The sequence below is a fragment of the Lissotriton helveticus genome, chromosome 7, assembly GCF_964261635.1.
Source record: "Lissotriton helveticus chromosome 7, aLisHel1.1, whole genome shotgun sequence".
Classification (NCBI taxonomy): Eukaryota; Metazoa; Chordata; class Amphibia; order Caudata; family Salamandridae; genus Lissotriton; species Lissotriton helveticus.
The window spans coordinates 919,263,057-919,282,987 of record NC_136068.1 but is presented as its reverse complement, the minus strand read 5'-3'; the positions used below and the strand labels follow the sequence as shown (position 1 = coordinate 919,282,987).

Below are 19,931 nucleotides of genomic sequence, written 5' to 3'. Positions count from 1 at the left end.
AAAAGTGGGAGTGACCATGTCAAAGATGGGCACTTTCCTACAGAGAATATGTTACATGATAATTTCCAGAGTTAAAAAAAATGTTCACTAAACATTTGATTGAAATGGGCAAATAGTTCATGGAAACAAATCACCAACCAGATATTTAAAAAAAAATGCAGACAACATGCTTATTTTACATAATATAGATTAACAACAAACTGGAGAAATGCAAAATTATCCCTTCTTGATATTTTATTTGGAATTCGTTTTTTACATGAACATATAATCATTATTTGGACTTGTGCATTGTTCCTTACGTTGGTAACAGGTTGTTCTATTCTGCTACAACTTCTTCCCAAGATGTTCATAAATGTTAAAACTTTTCCAGTACCAGATGCCATTTTTAGACCTAAAATCCCAAATGCTACTGTGTTTTTGATTCTTCCAAATGTTTTTCAGGATAGGGATCACAACAGCGAGGATGAAGATGAAGACAAGTATGCCGATGACATTGACATGCCTGGGCAGAATTTCGACTCAAAGAGGCGCATCACTGTCCGGAATCTTCGTATCAGAGAAGATATTGCTAAAGTAAGTCAGGAGTTTGTTTAGATCATGGGTATCCATAGGTCAGTAGTTAAGAAGTCATTTGATCTATTGTGCTCAAAAGATTTGCTTTGGAAGATTACAAATGTTAAAGCCTTGTATACGTGTTGTGGCTTTTCAATCAACACTAAAGCATCTTCGAAATAACATTTTTAAAGGCAGAACACAGTCACCTGCTCTTAGTGATGTGCTTTTTGCTGGAAAAAAGAGCTCAAGCGCTTCATCATAGGCTTTTTGTTAATATTCATGAACAATTAATGTGCCTTCACATGTACTCGATTTCGATGCACTTTTATAGCAAGTGAATAAAACTCTCTGATCATGGGAAGCAAATGTTGATCATGAGGCAATTTTTTCTTTAAATATTTTTTTAATTTTAAGACCAAATATTCGAAATTAACATTCACCATAAAAACTCTATTGCATTTTCTGCCTTATAAAAAAAAATATAAATAGCCTTCTGTGAAGGAAATGCTGCTCCACCCCAGCATGTGTTAGTTACATTTGCTACCTTATTATATTTTTCAGTTTTTTGTAAGAGGAATTTCCAAACACAGGACTTTGACCTGTGCGAGAGGACGTCATGCTTTTCTGACAGGAATATAGTGTGAGTGGAGCAAAGTGAAAATTTAGCCTGTGTTCCTCAGCCCGCACTTTTTGTGTCTAAAAGAAATGTGATTTCCTACATGGGTATGAAAGAACGTGAGAGAGATGTTGAGGGCTGTTGCTTTGTGGATCATACATTTCTTCAGAATATGACTGGTTTTTACACCAGTTTTGAGGACCAGCACAGTAAATATTACATGGGGGAGCTGTTTTCCTTCTTGAGTACTTTTGGCCTCCACTGTTCAATCTCAAAGGGCCCTCAGATGCTTTATGACATGTTGTATAGTTCTTGAGTTCAAGAAACGCCCGTGGCATAGTTAGCTATCCCCTAAAGAGATCCATGATGTCAGACCGATGCACTCCTGTAAGGGAGCTCAATGAATGTCAGTGGACTTAGAAGTTCATTGGAGATTGTGTATTCATTCACATTACATAATACAACCTCCATTAGACTTGCTAGTAGAAGTGGCCTTTATGATTCAGTTGAGCTCTCTCCTTTCTCCAAGAGCATCAGTAATACAACAAAAGCCACATTCTATGAATGTTACAGAACAGGACTGTAGAACAAATTGAATTAATTGCATTTTGAAATATTGAGGGACATATTTGCAACCCTTGGTGCACAGGTAAAGAAACAAGGAAACCTGTCAACATTAAAATAATAAAATAATGTGTTAGACCTACTCATGCCAACTTTTAAAGCTTTGTTATATTAAACACAGTACATTACAACTCATTCATGTTAATTAAACAAACATAATCTGTCCTCATTATTTAATTTTACATTTGCTTAGATTTAAGGATCATTCCTGATGGCCTTTGCTATGTTCCAAGTTTTCTGACGTTTAAGATTTAGGGTTTGGAAACCTAGTGCAGAATTTCTAAATAGTTATATAGGTGCAATATATTACCTTTTAAATTTTTCTTTATAGATTTAGACGTTTTTCTCATTCCCTCTGTTCCCTCAACTCTGTATTTGTTTTTCTTATTCAAAGTAAGAGTGAAATACAGACTGTTTGGTGAATGGCACAGAAAGGAACAAGGCCAAAATGTAGGGTAACATGTTTGACTCATGGTATAGAAAGCCATGAAATTGTGAGGTCAAAAATGCTTGTATGAGAATATGAAGTCCGGCTTTCAAGGCAATTTACAAAAGAGGAGATTGCGACATGTCTAGCCACATAATCAGAATTCTGCAAAAAATCCCAGCTATTAATGTGGCAGGTAAATACATAATTAACATTGTGTTATTGATAAACCAATAATATTGATAGGAGCCATGGATCTGCATTGGGTCCGTGCTTCTTAGCAATAAAAGAGCCAATGAGACATATTGGTTGTGTGCGTCTCGTAGGTTGATGGCACTAGCCATTGAATACAAAATTATAAGGAAACCCAGAGAACCTTCATAGGGAAGTCCACTCAAGAAAATCCACACAAGTTGATGTTCCAGTACCATGAAGGTTTATTAAAGATTTAGAATAGTTACAGAAGTCAAAAAAGTTAATGGTTATTCAGTTGAGTATCAATATCATACATCAGTTAGTAATAATGACTGTGCCCTCCGTTAGCATTTGCCAGAACCTCATAGGTTTTAGCACAAGGTAAATAAGGAGACAAATCACAAATCGGAAGAAGGATCGCTCAATTTTCTAAGGTCAAGAAAATAATGAAAAATTTCTAAGTATAAACTCTAATAGTAATCTGACATAGAAACTACTTGGTAAGAAAGCAAGGGAAATCTTAACTCGCCTCCCAAATATAGCTTTTTTTATGTTTTAAAGCAGAGAAACCACACACAAATGATGCATCAATATGTCCTACAAAAGAAAACAAAAGCCCATTCACATTACATAATACAACATCCATTTGACTTGCTTGGGGGACGCACTGCAGAACGGACGCTGCATTTGGGACCTGGCTGATTACCTTTCTTGCTGATCACCTTTCTCCTCTACTCCTCGCGGTACCCGCTCCGCGGGTCCCGCATCGTGAGGGGAGTTTGACCATCACCGGGGGCCACTGCTGAGGGACGTGCAAGGCGGAGTGGACTGTGCGAGGTGGGGCTGCGAGCGCGGGTGCTGGGACTCTGTTTCCCAGGAGCACCCGCCTGCCTGATTCTGACCACCTGGGCTGCTCTCCCCGACCCCTCCCCCCCGCCCTCGAGCCTTTTTAAACTTTTGTGCCTGGACTGCCCAGCGGGACGCACTGCAGAACGGACGCTGCATTTGGGACCTGGCTGATTACCTTTCTTGCTGATCACCTTTCTCCTCTACTCCTCGCGGTACCCGCTCTGCGGGTCCCGCATCGTGAGGGGAGTTTGACCATCACCGGGGGCCACTGCTGAGGGACGTGCAAGGCGGAGTGGACTGTGCGAGGCGGGGCTGCGAGCGCGGGTGCTGGGACTCTGTTTCCCAGGAGCACCCGCCTGCCTGATTCTGACCACCTGGGCTGCTCTCCCCGACCCCTCCCCCCCTAGTCCGTGATCTCCATATCTGGAGGCCAGTTCTCCCGCGGCGCGGGAGCGCGCGGGAGGGCGCCGGGAGAAGCCCGGGACAAGGGCGGGACCGTCTGTGGCCGTCCGGGGCCGCAGGAGGCCGGGCTGGGCCTACCCCCCTTAGTTGGTGTATTGGATTCCTGGTCATACTTCTGGTTACAATTCCCGGACGAACATAACTTTGTGCTTGGATAATGCCGCCTCCCGCAAAGGAGAGTACACCACTAAGGCCGGGAGGAGGTAAAAGCAGAACCCTTGAGAATTACTTCACGCGAGGGGCGGGGGAGGGGGACAAAGAGTGTAACCTGTCTCGATTAAGGGCTGAAAGGAGACGCTCTATAGACAACTTGAAAAACACCCCCCTTGGAGATCAATCTATTATGCCCAGGGAGGAGCTATCTTTTACAGACGATGTTCCACTCTTGTTGAGGGGTTGTACGAACACGCCTCCAGTTGAAGCTATGAGTATAGCCCCAGTTCCCAGCCCCAGCCCCACTAGGGTGACAATTGATTTAGTATCCCAAGCACCCTTAGGCCCAAAGGCAAGCAAAATTCAATCCACACCTGCCATTGCGCAAGGAGCACTTGGGCCTCCCCCTAATAAACGCAGAAGAAAGTCGAAGGGTGTGCAGGGAAGGAATAAACCAATAAACTCGCGCTTGGACTTTGGGAAGTCTTCCACCAAACCCCCTGTGCGAGTAGCAAAGATACCGGCTGACACACATCCCAAATCTACTGCTCAAGATAAATTAGCGCCCGCTTCAACAATAAACGTGGGAACTAATATTGCCAATCTTCCCCTCTCTGTTGTGCCGCTTGGGAACCTGGAATTCTTGCTAAGGTCTCTATTATTACCAATTAGCGAGAGTATAAAAAAGATCGAGATCAGACTAACCATACTGGAGACCACATTAGGTAGTCTGAAAACCCCGGCTGACCATCAGAAAAGGAACTCAGATTCTACTCCCATTACTTCAGCCCCCCATCAGCCCGTAAATAGGACTACAAATACAGTCCCCTCACAAGCCGCAAATATGGTGGTCTTGCAAAATAACCCTGTACCAACTAGGCCCTCTAATTTTAACATCCCTATTCCCCCGTCAGGCCCAACCAATCCGGTACAGCAGGCAGACAGTACCGCAATGATCCCCTTAATGAAACTTCCACCGAGACCACGTAGGCCCAACCTACCCCCTGAGACCAACAACTTTACTGTAGTCTTGGCAGGTGTCCCCCCACTCGAAGTAGGTGAAACTGAGGATTTTTGTGCCCTTAAAAGTAGGGTCATTAAGTGGCTCAACATAAATAGACCCCTCCCGTTACACCTCAATAATGAAATTATAATGGTAAGAAGGGTGCCATGGGTGGGAAGAACCCAAAAATCCATTATTGGGGACTGCATACTTGTGAGTTTTAGGGACACAGATACAGTGTCTTTCATATGTCAAGGGAAAAATAAATCTAGGGAATCCACTATTCAAACCCTTCGGGTGTCTTTTTTCTTCCCTATCACTCCAGTCCCACTGAAGCCGTCACAAATACAAAATAACTGGGTGAGGGCGGGAAGGAGGGGGCGACACCAGGACTCTAACTACAGACCTTCATTTGGCCGACCAGAACCACCTATTCACATCTATAATCGGTTCAATTGTCTGAATGATCTAGAGGGGGTGGATTGACAGATGGACAATACCCCCCAGGGTCATATGGAAAAGAATGTCGTGTTGGAGGTGTTGGGAGGGGGTACCTCTCATGTTCAGCAAACTGTAATGATTGGTGTTGGGAACCCAGGGCGTATTGAACCTAAGGTTATAACCACAGAATGCACAGGAGGGGGATATGGGCTGGCTAGGCAGGGGCCAATGCAGGAGATTGTTTCAAACCCACAGAAGGGTTCAGAAGAGAGGGGGGAGGGAATGCGATTAATTTCCTGGAACGTAGCGGGGATAGCAGGTAAATTCACCAATAAGGAATGGGTCGATTTCATTAGGAAATTTCACGTCATATGTCTTCAGGAGACATGGGCCCTGGTGAGCAATTACCACCTACAGGGATACAAATGTTTTTTTGTTCCTGCCCAAAAATCTAGATCCGGGAGAGCAATGGGCGGGTTGTCCATTTACATAGATTTAGACCTCCCAGGTACCTGGTCATCTCCAGATTGGAACTCGTATGGGTTCCAGGTAGCTCGGTTTCGTGGAAAGGGGCTAAGACTCTCTATTTTTAACATCTATAACACTGTGTTAGCAAACACCCAAACCCAGCTACTTGCTGAATTAGACCAGAGGCTGGAACAAGAAATAATATCCCAAAATAAGGGGCAGTCTCATGGGCTGGGAGATTTTAATTGCCATCTCTGTCCAGCATTGGTTACGGCAAACTCAGATTGGTCACAGTGCCCATTGGAAAAGGGGCCGCATTTTACTCATACACCCACTGGGTCGGCTCTGGGTCTACTTCGGCTGAAGTATGACTTAGAACACACTATCACCATGATTGACCCACAGCCGGATGGCACACTTCCTCCGACTTTTAAGGGCAGGGGCTGCTCATCCATTATAGATTATATCCTGGCCTCAAGATCCCTGATAAACCAAATATTTGGGGCAGGGATAGAATGGAGCAGTTTTAGTGACCATAACCCTCTCGTTTTGGTGCTCTTATACAGGGTGGGTGTTGGAATTAGACCCCGTGGTATAATTGAGGAGAGGGTTACAGACCAAGGTAGGCGACTAAAATGGTCCAAAATAGATGGGGCAAAGTTTTTTAAAACACTGGGCGAAAAGGGCCTACCGGCCATTAACGATTGTCTAGACTTGGAAGTCCAGGGACCAAGGTTACTGGAAGCATTCGTGCAGATTGCCAACCTGATCGATGGCCTACTTAAGTCCAGTGCACCCCCTTGTAATCTGGTCAATCCGCGGTGGTTTGACAAAGATTGCTCCAAGGCACTAAGGGAGTTGAAATGCTGCCTAAAGCAAAAACCGAGGGACCCCCGAAAAATTAGGGCATGCAGAGAGAGATATAATAAAGAAACTAAAAGGAGGAAACTTGCCCTGCAGGCGGAAGCTTGGGCAGACCTAAGAGAGGCAGGGGAAAGAAAGGATCTGGAGGGCTTCTGGAGAATTATTAATAGACCGACTTTTCAAGAAAAAGATTCTCCGGATATAGGGGCTAATATCCTCCCGGAACAGTGGACCGCACACTTCAGAGGTTTATATAATCATGAGTCCGGTCCCTCTGTAGAGCAACCGGTAGCCTTAAATCAGGTTTCTCCGGTAGTATTTACCCTTAAAGAGATCACTGTAGGGATGGAGGGTCTGACTAAAAATAAAGCTCCGGGCCCGAATGGGATCCCCCCTGACCTATTTCTCAGTAACATAGATTTATGGGCCCCTCTGATGACCAGGGTTATAAATACTGCCATCTCTTGCGACCTGCCACCATCTTGGTCAAAAGCAATTATTGTGCCAATTTTTAAAAAGGGCAACAGGGACGACCCTAAGTGTTATCGGCCGATTTCCCTGATTGACGTATCGGCCAAACTTTTGGGTAGGGCAATCCTCAATAGACTGTCCGAGTGGACCGACGAGAATAACATCTTCTCGGACACTCAATACGGGTTTAGGACAGGGAGGTCTACCAGCGACCAATGCCTGAACCTTTATATGCTGACCGCCAAATACACTTTGGCCAGTGATGAACCTATTTATATGGGTTTCATGGATTTGGCAGCAGCATTTGACCACGTCAACAGAGGAAAGCTATGGGACATGATGTCAAGTATGGGGATTGACAGTGGTTTAATCTCCATACTAAGGGAATTACATAGCGATACCACGGCCAGGGTTCGGTTTAACAGGGAGGGAGGTTTGTCTGACCCCTTTCCATGCAAGAGTGGAGTCAGACAAGGTTGCATCCTTGCCCCTTTTCTGTTTTCCCTTTACATTAACAATTTGGAGCAGTTTCTTTTGGGCTTAAAGGCAGACTCCCCCAGGGTGGGGCAGAGGCACATCCCTGTCTTGCTTTACGCGGACGACGCGGTTCTGCTTGCGCGCACCCCGCGCAGTCTACAAATCCTGATTGATGGGTTTGTTAATTTTATGAGCACCCTGGATCTTTCTGTCAACCTGGGTAAATCTTATGTACTCCTGGCCGGCAAAAAACCTTCCTCTAGATTTATTTACACAATAGGTACCCATATCTTGGAGGAGGTCAAAACGTTCACTTATCTCGGAGTGACTTTTGATGGTGCTTTACAGTTTAACTCCTTGGTGACGGAACGTTGCTGCAAAATGATTGCCTCAAACGGGGCAATAGCTGGATACGGCAGGAGGTTAGGTAGATGGAGTATGGAACAGGTGGTGAATTTGTATTGCTCCGTATCATGCTCCAAAGTAATCTACGGGGCAGAAGTATGGGGCTTTGTGAACACCACTAAAATCCAACAGGAAGAAAACAAATATTTGAAATCTATCCTGAGGGTACCACCCAGCACCGCTGGATTTATAGCCCACAGGGAGCTAGGGAGGCCATACCTGGATGACCTGCTAAAATTTAGGCCAATTGTGGCTTGGTTAAAAATATGGGCTAACCCAGAGGCGCACCTAAGCAGAGAAATCTTATTGGACTGCTTGGCTAGGACCAATTGTATGCGTATCCCTTGACTCAAATATGTGAAAAATACCCTCGAAGATCTAGGTTTTGGTAACCTCTTCACGAACCCCACAACAATTTTAGCCCAGCACAAGAAACAAGTAGGGGAAATTTTCCTAGAGCGGAAAGTCCATTACAGAGCTGAGGCAGAAACACTCAAAAAGACTGTGAGGGCGCATAATCTGGTGAAGAGTGTGGAGGGTATGGAGCCATATCTGTATCTCATGCACAATGCACAGGATAGATTTCTCATGTGCCGTTTTAGACTGAATCTACTTCCTTTTATGTTGGCTTACCCAGCAGGTTTTTCTACATCAATTGAGCAGAAGGGACCCTGCGGCTGCGACAACAGGTCTCCGCAGGACTCCCTTCACTTTGTTTTGCTCTGTCCCTATTTTTCTATGCCCAGGCGCAGTTTTCTTGTAGATATTTTAAAAAATGCCCATCAGGAACATGCTAGGGATGCGCTGGTCTTTTTGCAAAAAGCCTCCGACCCCCTTACCCTGTGTTGTATCATGAATTTTATTAAGGTTGCGGTTCGATTAAGAATGACCAGGGGTTAGGTATGAAAGAATCTGGATCATCTATTGTATGTTTATGGATTTGTACACTGACATTCTTGTGTTTTTTACCTATGCTGACTATGTATAAGGATCTTGATCAATGTTTAATAACTTTTTATTAATGTTTATTAATGTATATATGTTTGTGCTTTTCTGGTGTTTTTTAATCACCGAATAAAGATTCTTAAATGAAAAATGACTTGCTTGTAGAAGTGGCCATTATGATACAGTTGAGCTTTCTCCTTTCTCCAAGAGCATCAGGAACACACAAAAAACACATTCTAGAAATGTCACAGAACAGAACTGTATAACTAATGGAATTAATTACATTTTGAAATAATGAGGGACATATTTGCAACCCTTGTTGCACAGGTAAAGAAACAAGGAAACCTGTCAACATTAAAATAATGTGCTACACCTACTCATGTCAGCCTTAAAAGCTTTGTCATATTAAATACAGTACATCTATCTTATATGCAACACATTCATGTTAATTAAACAAACATAATCTGTCATCATTATTTAATTTAAAATTTGTTGTAGGATATTCGTTGATCGATTTAAGTATCATTTCTGATGGCCTTTGCTTTGTTTAAAGTTTTCTGACATTTAAGATTTGGAAACCTAGTACTGTATTTCTTAATAGTTATATAGGTGCAATATAATACCTTTTTAATTTTGCTTCTTAGTTTTAGAAGTTGTTCTCATTTCCTCTGTTCCCTTAACTCTGTATTTGTTTTTCTTATTCAAAGTAAGAGGGAGATACAGACTGTTTGGTGAATGGCAAAGAAATGAACCAGGCCACAATGTAGGGGGAATGAGTTTGGGTTCAGAAAGTATGACCCCTGCACAAGGATGGCAGTAACTAATAGCAAGTGGTTTCACTGAATTGAAATTGAGGTTGAAACAAACTGAAGTTTCAGTTCCCACTTTAACTCAACTTCATGATCAAAATATTGGTTTCAAAGCTGTCTCCCAATCTGATCAACATGTTGCAAAGCATGTCAGAGGATGTGTCTCCGCTACACTATTCAGTGTTTCAGAATGTTAATTAACTGGAACACCAGTTCTCTGTCATGGGAATCACTTTAACTTCATTAAAAACAAGCTCTTCATCCCTTAAAGAGTTAGTGTTACAGAAGTAGTCACAGCTTTAGACCCTTTATTCTTCGGTAGACCATCACAATGGACTGTGACACCAACTGTCGTGGTTATTAATATATAATTTCCGGACATACAAAACTTTTCTGTTGAAATCTCAGTAGGTCTGTTTCTATTTAGAACTTATCAGATTTTAAAGGTTTTTTTAAATAAGCTCATGTAACACAATTTGTTTCATGTAACACAAGGCTGTTTGCGTGAGGGATCCACTTTAATGTCACTTGAAGGAATGTTATAAAATGATGGATATGTTATAAAAAAAAATACTCTGAACATGGTCTATACTCATAATGCACAGTTCATTGCAGCATGAATGGGATGTTATTTATGGAATGCAACAATACTTATTTTTTTCTTTAGTACTTGAGGAATTTGGATCCAAACTCTGCTTACTATGATCCTTATTTTTTTTCTTTAGTACTTGAGGAATTTGGATCCAAACTCTGCTTACTATGATCCTAAGACGAGAGCTATGAGAGAGAACCCATACGCCAATGCTGGCACAAACCCAGATGAGTAAGTGACCATTTTCTTCCTGCTGCTTTGATATCTTGCCACGTTGCAATAACCCAGTGTGACTTAAACATGCATAGACGTTATTAACAGTGAGATTCTCAATTGGGCTGTTGCCAATACTTCTTGAGAGACTGGTATGATTAAACTATAGAAAGGGTCTCCAAACTTTTCGCTAGTGAGAGCTACGTCTGACCGGTGAAAATCGTGAGCTACTGAAAGCCAAGTCACTCTCTCATTGTTACCAGACACCTACACACCCAGCTTTATTGACTCTAAGCCTAATGTTCATATAGCCATGGTAATGTCCATCGAGATAATTTGAACAGAATACTTTGATTAGGGGCATTATGACAGGGTTGCCATGTGTGGGAGCATAGTCTTTAGGGATGTATGCACATGTGTGCTTATGAATGAGATATGTGTGTTTACAGATGACCGAGAGACCTTTTGCCATATGTGGCACCGTTGCATGTATAACACACATGGGGGCTGACCTACCTCCAGGTACAGTGTTAGGAAAGAGGTTCCTATTGTGTTCCTCTTCCTCTGGTGTATTGGAAGGAGAACTATCCCAATGAGTACTTTTGCCAGTCTCATCTTCACTGGGTCATCTTCAATAATGTCAGTGTTTTCTTTTGCCTGGGCTCTATCAAACTCCACTAGCAACTCCTGGAGTTGTTCCTTGGTTGGGTTAAGGCCCAGCTGTAATTCAACAAGCCTTACAGAGGTTATTTAACTGATTCAAACTAAGTTACAGGTTAAGAGGCAAGTTGAGTTCCTCAGCTCCCTCCTCTGAGGCTGTCATGTTTAGTTTAGTTGGAGCCTTTTTAGAAAATCGACAAACCATTCTAAAATAGACTTTTGAGACCTAACTACAAGTATACTTTTTAAATTTGTAATACATGTTGGACTGGGGGACTGATCATGAGTCCCTAACAGTTCAGATGAAAAGTTTTGGAAAAATCGAAAATTCCCAAAAATATTTTGACCAAAGTTAATTGAGGATTCCTTAGTGGAATCACTTATTAACAGAGCGGTACAACAAATGCAAAGTCTTGTATCCCACCGCTGCCACCAATTTAAGAAGCTGGCTCGTGATATAGTGTACCAAAATGAGGTGTACTGTGCAGAGAGTCCAGTTACCCCTTTATTAGTGTGCAGGGGCTTGCTTTAACAATCCCAAGGTGCTCTATTTGTGGTAGTGTGGTCTAACAGTCTTATTCTTATAAGAGGGGAGTGTTAGGCATTTGTTGCACACACACAGTCAATAAATGAGATACACACTCAATAAGGAGATCTACACTAATTTATAAAAAAAATGACACAGATTGTTCTATTAATTTAGACACCCAGATCTTCTAGATCAGGTAAGTGCCTTTTGAGTTAGCGATTTTCAGAAACAGAAAATACAGCTGTCAGATTTGAGGCATGAGCCTCGAACGCTGTATTGTTATCCTATGGTAGAAACATACACTTCATAGGGTCCGTTGCAAATGACTTACAGGACTATTCTTATGGTCTTAAGTTAAGTAGAGGCCAGGGTCAAGAAAGCACCAAGAGTACCGTTTTACGTGCTCTGGGGTGTCCGGGTGCGAAGGTGCTTTTTGTTATGGTAGCCTCGAACGCTACATATTGAAGTCAATGGGGACAGTACCTGCAAAGAAAGTCCGCAAGTCAGGGGTGGGGTACCAGTCCGGCAGAATGGCTCTTGAGGGTCTCGGGGCCATAGGACACTCTCTTTTTCCATGTACTCTAGCTTGGGTGCATAGGTGTTTCATCAGGCAGGTCGGTGAGTATGATGCTTTCACAATTCTTGTTGCACCTGCAGAAGAGGGAGAAGAAACACAGCAAGACGACTTGCATGGATATGGCCTCTGTTGGAGTCCCTTGTCGTGCAGGTCGGTTTTTGTGGCGGTGGTGTTCGGGCTGAACACAAACATGCCTTGGTGCTTGCAACAGGCTTCAGTACCCAGGGGTAGGTCAGCATCTCGAAGACTCGATGGGGCTGACCTCCTTGACATTCAGTTACCTCCTCCCGGGCTGCTGCTGCTTCAGTAGACCTTGTGGTCAGCAGATCGGTGAACCGGACAGTGCAGTCGGTGGCTGCAGGGAAGTGGCTCCTCTACTTCAAGGGAGATGCTGACAGTTTGGCGAAGTCCTAGGCAGCTCTCCGAGGCTTTAGGAGGATGCAGAGCTGCAGTGCTAGTCAGGACTTTGCATTTGTTGAGACAGAAGCAGGCAGGCATGGTTTGGCGCCAAGTGCACAACTAGTCCACAGTTTTTGCATCCCTTGTCTCTTCTTTGTCCTTCAGCTCTTCTTTAGTCAAGTGAATTGAAGATTCTGGTGTCAGGACACCACCTAAATACTCAATTTAGAGACTTTAAGGGGAGTGAAGGGTAGTAGCCGATAGGCTACTTACACCTGGGGTCGCTACACCCTCTATATGACCACTTCCTGTCCCAGAGTCCTTAATTCCACCAAACACAAGATGGTGGAATCCTTCTTTCGTGAAGCACATCAGGTAGCCTATCTTTGGGGTGTGACTAGCCTGGATGTGCAACACACGTCCTTGCATAGCTCATTTCCCACCTATCCTGGTGCCAAATGGGCCTCGGGGTGGCCTCTCCCAGGTCTGGGGAACGCCTGGGGTCGCATATCAAAAGCTATAGGGGCTTTGAAGCCCCTGGTCTTTGATATGCTAAATCACTAGTCCTGCTGCTGGAGGAGGTGATAACACCTTCCTTTGGAACAGGCATTTTTTCTGGCCTCAGGGAGCATGTGCTCGTCAGTGGTGGCAGTCTGGTCGATACCAGTCAGATAGCACTCTAAATAGTGGTAGGTTTTCAGGGTACACCTCTAAGGTGCCCTCTGGGTGCAGGTCATAATAAATCCAATACAGGAATCAGGATACATTTATTAAGAAAAGATGTTTGATGCCAAACTCCATTGGTTTCAGTGAAGCCATGGTTTTGCTGGTAAAATTGTAATAACCAGTGCCCAGTACATATACTTAAGAAGGCTTCCCTGATCATTTGTCCTATCTAATAATTAAACTAGACAGCACAGGGGCATATCTGCTTGTGCAGATCTGCCCTCACATGTAATATACCAGTTCCCAGTACATATACTTAAGATGGCTTCCCTGTTCACTTGTACCATCTAGTAAATGAACTAGACAGCACAGGGGCATATCTGCCTATGCAGCTATTCCCTCACATGTAATATAATGCACCCTGCCTTAGGGCTATAAGGCCTGCTGTAGGGGTGACTGCGGTGACTTTGGTATGGCTTACAATGAGTGTACTATGTCGTTTTTTCACTCATGGTTTGCAACATGACACAGTCTGCAATGGCAGGGTACATGCAATTTGTTTTGGGGGTGGGGGGAGTCCCTCAGAGTGGCATGACACGTGCTGGGGCCCTTAGGGACCCTCATTGGTACCCATGCCCTAGATACCAGAGATGTGACTTACAGGGTTGCTAAGGTGTGTGTCAATTAGACCATTTTACCTTCTTTTTAGGGTATGAGCACTGGCACTGGGGCCTGGTTAGCAGGGTCTCAGTCCACATGAGTCGAAATATATCAGTACCAGTGGCAAAAAGGGGGGGCTTACCAGGAGAAAATAGAAGCACTTTCTAACATCCCCATCCTGTTTTCTAACAATCTACATTCAGTCTTCTCATGCCTGCTTCTGTTCCTTTCCTGCTCCCTGTGATACTTTCTTTCTGCTTCTGTTTTAAGTCTGTCAACTTCTACCTTCTTCCGCACATCAACATTAGCTTTCCAACTGACTCCTAACACAAACATTCTTTCCTCCATTTGCTCCTTGTGACACTGGAACCTGCTCCTCTTCTCTCGTGTGACACAAGCTCTCATGGTCTGATACACTGACTTCTTATCTTTGCTTACTTTTACTGTCACTAGAACGTTCCATAATTGTCTCGTGCCATTTTTCTTAAAGTAAAAAAAATATACACTGTTTTATCCATTGTAATCGAAGGGCGGCAGCTGTAACTTGTTGAAATGTTTGGAATTATTTGTATTCTGAATATATTTGCTGCCAGAAACAGATATGCAGGCAGAATGATATGTGTTTTACCTAAAACGTTTTTGAAACCAAAACTTAAATTGCCTCTGTTAGTTACTGCAAAGAGTACCGATAATTTTTGCGTGTGTTGTGACAATTCAACAGTGTACCTTTCGCCATTTTGAAGCTATTGACTGAAGATTTGTGAAATTTTACAACATTAATATTAACTGCTCTAAAGAGTATAATATTGTGTATTTCCTGCAGGGTCTGCTATGCTGGAGATAACTTTGTCCGTTATTCTGGTGCAACAATTTCTATGGCACAAACACAGTGTGAGTAACTTCGATTCCCATTACTATATAAAGATGTCAATGCAGACCCTGTAGTCCTAGGAAATCCTCAGTGACTGGATTTGGCTGGGACCCCCCAGTTTATTCATAAGGCCTGTAAACCCAGCCAATAGTTTTGCAGTTGTAATACCTTATTGCGATGGATTTTGAGATTACTGCATGTTATCAATGCCACAATGCTTCAGTCCTGGGCTTTTCCTTTACAAGTCGTTGCTCATTTTTGGGTTGATTCTATAGGAAGAACTGAAAGGAGACAGGACTACAGCTCTCGGGATTAACTAAGTTGGTAAAGAACAAAAGCACAGACTGCATTCTTGGTGATATGAATTCATCTGGTACTCTCTGTACATCAGACTTGCCAATAGTTTTATTTGTCAATAGGAGGTGAATGTGTTTATAGACTTTTTTGTTTAGCATCATTCTACCATGGGCTTGAGTCCATGTTAAGTTACTTATAAAGCATTGTGACATCCTCGAGATCTAATTTTAAGACAACAAAGTATGACACATAGTATGCAATGATTGTTTTTTTTAAGTCCGAATTCCAAATTGATGTTTGGCCCAGAAAACGATTAAAGCAGTTGGAGACAGTGCTTCATCCTTCACCAAAATTGAAAATATTGAATTATTTTTTACTTGGAATGGATTTTTTTGCAAATATTAACCAGGGTTAGCACACTCAACTACTTGCCCACATATAACCTGGTTTGAGGTTGAGATTGTTCGGATGATAGCAGTGCTATGTGCATTAACTCGAATGTCTACGCCCTTTGGTAGTAAGATTCAAACTTTGCTATCTAAAGACATGAGGACGCAGAAGACAGTGTTTGAAAACACCATAGAAATAATCTGTTAAAGCAGATAAGGAAACTAATGGTAGGTACTATGAATTCTAACTTTGATCGAAACATTAGGCTTCTTGTTGAAAAAAGCATGATTGGAAAAGACTGCATTGAAGTGTTTACAATGATAGTGTTGCATGGACTTTCTGATAGAGAAATGGAATTGTAGTTTTTTCACCTTCGGACTATTCCCCTGACCTCAGACTATATCTGAAAGCTTTTGTGCAGGACCTCTGCGCATCAGTAGGTGGCGTTGATTAGCTCTGCACTGATGTCGTACTGCTCCGGAAATAACATGAGTGCCTATATACTATCCTCTTCCATGCACTGACGTCAGTTCATTTCTGCCTTACCTTCGGAGGTGGATCCGCAGTTAGCGCTCATCTCTTTGAGACAGCTTTTTAACCAGAATTTTCAATGTGCACTGAAAATATCACCTCCCAAGACTACAGGATTCAAACCTTGCAAGGACTGTTGCAGACAAGTTTCTGGAACAGATCCTCTTTGTAGGAAGCTGGCTCTATATATAGTATGCTAAAAAGAGTTATGCTGTGTAGAGTCCAGGTATCCCTTATAAATGGACAGGGACTTGCTCTAGCAAGCCCAGGGTGATCTGTTTTTGGGTAGTTTGGTCAAGCGGCCTTAGGCTTATCAGACAGGAGTGTTAGACATTTGATGCACACACTCAAAAATGAGATCCATACCAATTTAAAAAAAATAACATTTGTAGGAAGCTGGCTTATTTATTTATTTATTTATTTTAAAGGTTTTATATAGCGCGAACAAGATCTTTGCAGATAACAGAGCGCTTTACACAGGTATAAATGAGTGGTAGGGTGGGTACACGAGGGAACATAGTATGGAAGGTAAGGCAAGGTAGGTCAATGCAGTAGTACAAATAAGAGGGGAGAAGAACAATCTGTTAGGTCAATATTACAGGTAAAACACATGTGCAAAGGGATCAAACAAACAAATAATATAGTTTGACGCAGAGTCTTAAAGATCAAAGTAGTAGTTCAAGTGTATTTAGCCATGAGGATAGCTTTAACTTCTTTCTTAAAAAGGAGAGTGGATGATATGAGCCTGGTTTCAGGAGGGAGTGAGTTCCAGATCCTAGGCGCCATTCCTGAGAAGGAGCGTTTGTAAGTTTTTTCCTTCCGGAATCTTCGAGGCTTCAGCTATACCCATACCCAAGTAAGGTATAATGTGCACAGAGTCCAGTGGATCGACCAGAGGTATAGCAGAGACTAAAATAGATACTATGTTACCCTTTTCTGTGGTAGTGTGCTTAGCAGTCAGGTTTATCAGAGGGTAGGGAAATTTTAAGCCTTCATTGTACACTCTCAGGCAAGAAATGATTTCACACACTAGAAGACTGTATCCAAACCAGTTGTTTGTATAAAAAGTCATTTTGTTGTTTTATTTCTAGAACCAAGAATTACTAGGTAGCAGGTATGTGAAACATTTCATACAACGTTACTTTTTTAAATAAATTCAACACTGCATTTGTAGAAACATTCATATTACTTTTGCAGTTGAGAAAACTGTTCAAAAGCACTTGAGATTACTTTTAGATTAATTTTAGATTACTTTCATAGTTTAGCATGAAACATTCTCCTAACACCGTTCAAGCAACACAGGACGTTAGGAAACAGGTTAACTCTGGTGAATTCACTAAGTTACTTTTTGTTGCAGTATAAGACACAGAATAATTTTCAGCGAAAACCCACCATACAGTCCTATGGAGAAAAACGAAGTGTTAAGTTTGCAGGTAAGTAAATGGTTTCAGAGTTGAAGTTTTGGAGTGTAGAACTAAGGTTTTCCTATGGTTCAGGTTGGCACTCAAGTGGCACCACCAGAGAACTCTGGCCGTGGGCGTCTGGTGCAAAGTGGTGAGGACTTGCTGGTCCGGCTAGATCTGGAGTCCGGGCTTAGGTTGGTATTGGACAAATCTGGTGTCCACTGGAGTTCTGGGTTCTTTAGCAAGACAGTGCAGGTCCCCAGGGATCTTGCAGGGGTAAAGAGCAAGAGACAGGCCGGTAGTGCTGTGGCCAAAACAGTTGTCTTTGTCGTCCTCCTTTTCTGCAGCACAGCATTCCGGTCCTTCTTCTTGTCACATCGAATCTGAAGAGGCAAGGTTCTGGGGTTCCCCTAAATACTAGATTTAGGGGTGTTACAGGGATGTGCAGGTTGGGACCATTGGGTCCCTTCTCTGGGGTGTCTACACCCTCTAGTAAGTCACCCACCAGTGGTTGGGAGACATAGGCCTCTTCCTGTTGGAGGGTTCCCCCCTATCTCCAAGATGGTGGGGACTGAGAGGTGGCCCTTACTTCACCTCCCCCACCTGAGGGGTGGAGTTGGCAAAGGTGGGTACACCACCCTTCCTGGCTAGGTTTTCCGCTGATTCTCGCGCCCAAACTGGGTGTCAGAACCGGTGGAAGCGAGTTGCTGATAGCAGCAAAAGGCTGGGGCTAGCTAACAAAGGCAGCAGGCCCTTGAAACTCCCTCTTCAGGTACACTGCCTTTCCTGTGGGAGGAGGCAGGACACCTCTGCCAGGATGTGCTCTGTTTCCAGACCCAGAGAGCGGAGGCCTCTCTACCCAGGGGTCCAGAACTCTGCCTTGTGGAGGCAGATGGCTGGGATCCAATCAGGAACTACACCAGAGTTGGTTGTTTTTCAGGGATGCCCTCTGTGTGAATTTTCCATTAAATCTAACACTGGCATTAGAGTGAGTTTAATGTACTGGGAAGTTTGATACCAAACTTCCCAGACTTCAGTAAAGCCATCATGGAGCTGTGGAGTTCGTGCTGACAAAGTCCCCGCCCACGCACTCAAAATGGCTCCACTGCACTTACAATGTCTGTGAATGGCAAAGGAACTGTAGGTGCACATTGCTCATGCCCTCACCTGTGGTGTGGTGTCCCTGCCTTTAGCGTTGTAAGATCTGCTAGAGGGGTGACTTACCCATGCCACGGGCAGTGTTGGTGGGCATGGCACACAGGATGTGTGCCATGTTGACGCTTCAGTATTGTCTGCCCCAAAACACGCAGCCTGCTCTGGCAGTGTGTGGATGTTAAAGTGAGGGGCCTCCGAGCTCAAAATGGACCGCCAGATCAACTCTGTCTCATCTTCCTGCTTCCACACCCTCCGCCTCCTTCGTAAGACCTTCAAATGGATCCCCCTCGAACACCGAAAGACAGTCACTCACGCCCTGGTCACCAGCAGACTCGACTACGGCAACGCACTCTACGCCGGAATAAACAAAAACCTCATCCGCAAGCTACAGAACATCCAGAACGCCGTCGCAACACTGGTCCTCAATCTGCCAAAACAATGCCACATCTCCCAGCACCTGCGCACACTCCACTGGCTCCCCGTCGAGGCGAGAATCACCTTTAAGATGCTCACCCACGCACACAAGGCCCTCCATGGCACCGGACCAGCATACCTGAACAGCCGACTCAAATTCCACGCACCCCAAAGGACCCTACGATCAGCCCAGCTCTCCTACGCCGTGGTCCCCCGCACCAGAAACACCAGATCGGGAGGCCGCTCCTTCTCCTTCCTCGCTGCCAAAGCATGGAACGCCCTTCCGCTCCACCTCAGACAGACAACATCGCTCCCCATCTTCGCAAGAAACCTCAAAACCTGGCTCTTCGACAGACCCCCTCCTTGATAGAATGGTACCTGCCCCCTACCCCACCCCCACCCCCACCCCTAGCGCCTTGAGACCCTTACGGGTGAGTAGTCGCGCTTTAACAAACCCCTGATTGATTGATTGATTGATTGAGTGTGGCATAATCCATGCTGCGGCCCTCAAAGGCCCTCTCTGGTCACATTGGCCTTGGTACCATGGCTACCTTTTACAAGGGTCTTACAGGTGGCCCAGAGATGTGCCAGTTGTGTATAACAAATGTACTATGTTGGGAAACAAAGTCCTGGTGTGCAGAATCCCAGCACACACTTAGTCAATTTTACATCAGATATCTGGAAAAAAGTTATGGGGTAGCCATGCAAAATGAGACCCTTTTCTACAGCCCCCACCCCCCAAACGAAAGGGAATGAGACTAACCTTTCCTAAGAGTCTTCATCATCTAAATAGAAGAACCTGAAAGTCCA

At 43.8% G+C, this 19,931-nt stretch overlaps 1 protein-coding gene across 2 annotated transcripts in view; it reads left to right on the top strand.

The window, feature by feature from the left end:
• LOC144769368 (pre-mRNA-splicing factor SLU7-like) overlaps positions 1 to 19,931 on the top strand; it is a 344,142-nt gene that overhangs the window by 142,722 nt on the left and 181,489 nt on the right. For both annotated transcript variants that reach the window (XM_078653421.1, XM_078653420.1), the window contains exons 8-10: positions 442 to 573; positions 10,490 to 10,587; positions 14,884 to 14,951. In XM_078653421.1, the coding sequence (XP_078509547.1) occupies positions 442 to 573; positions 10,490 to 10,587; positions 14,884 to 14,951 (298 nt within the window). The remainder of the gene's footprint in view (positions 1 to 441; positions 574 to 10,489; positions 10,588 to 14,883; positions 14,952 to 19,931) is intronic.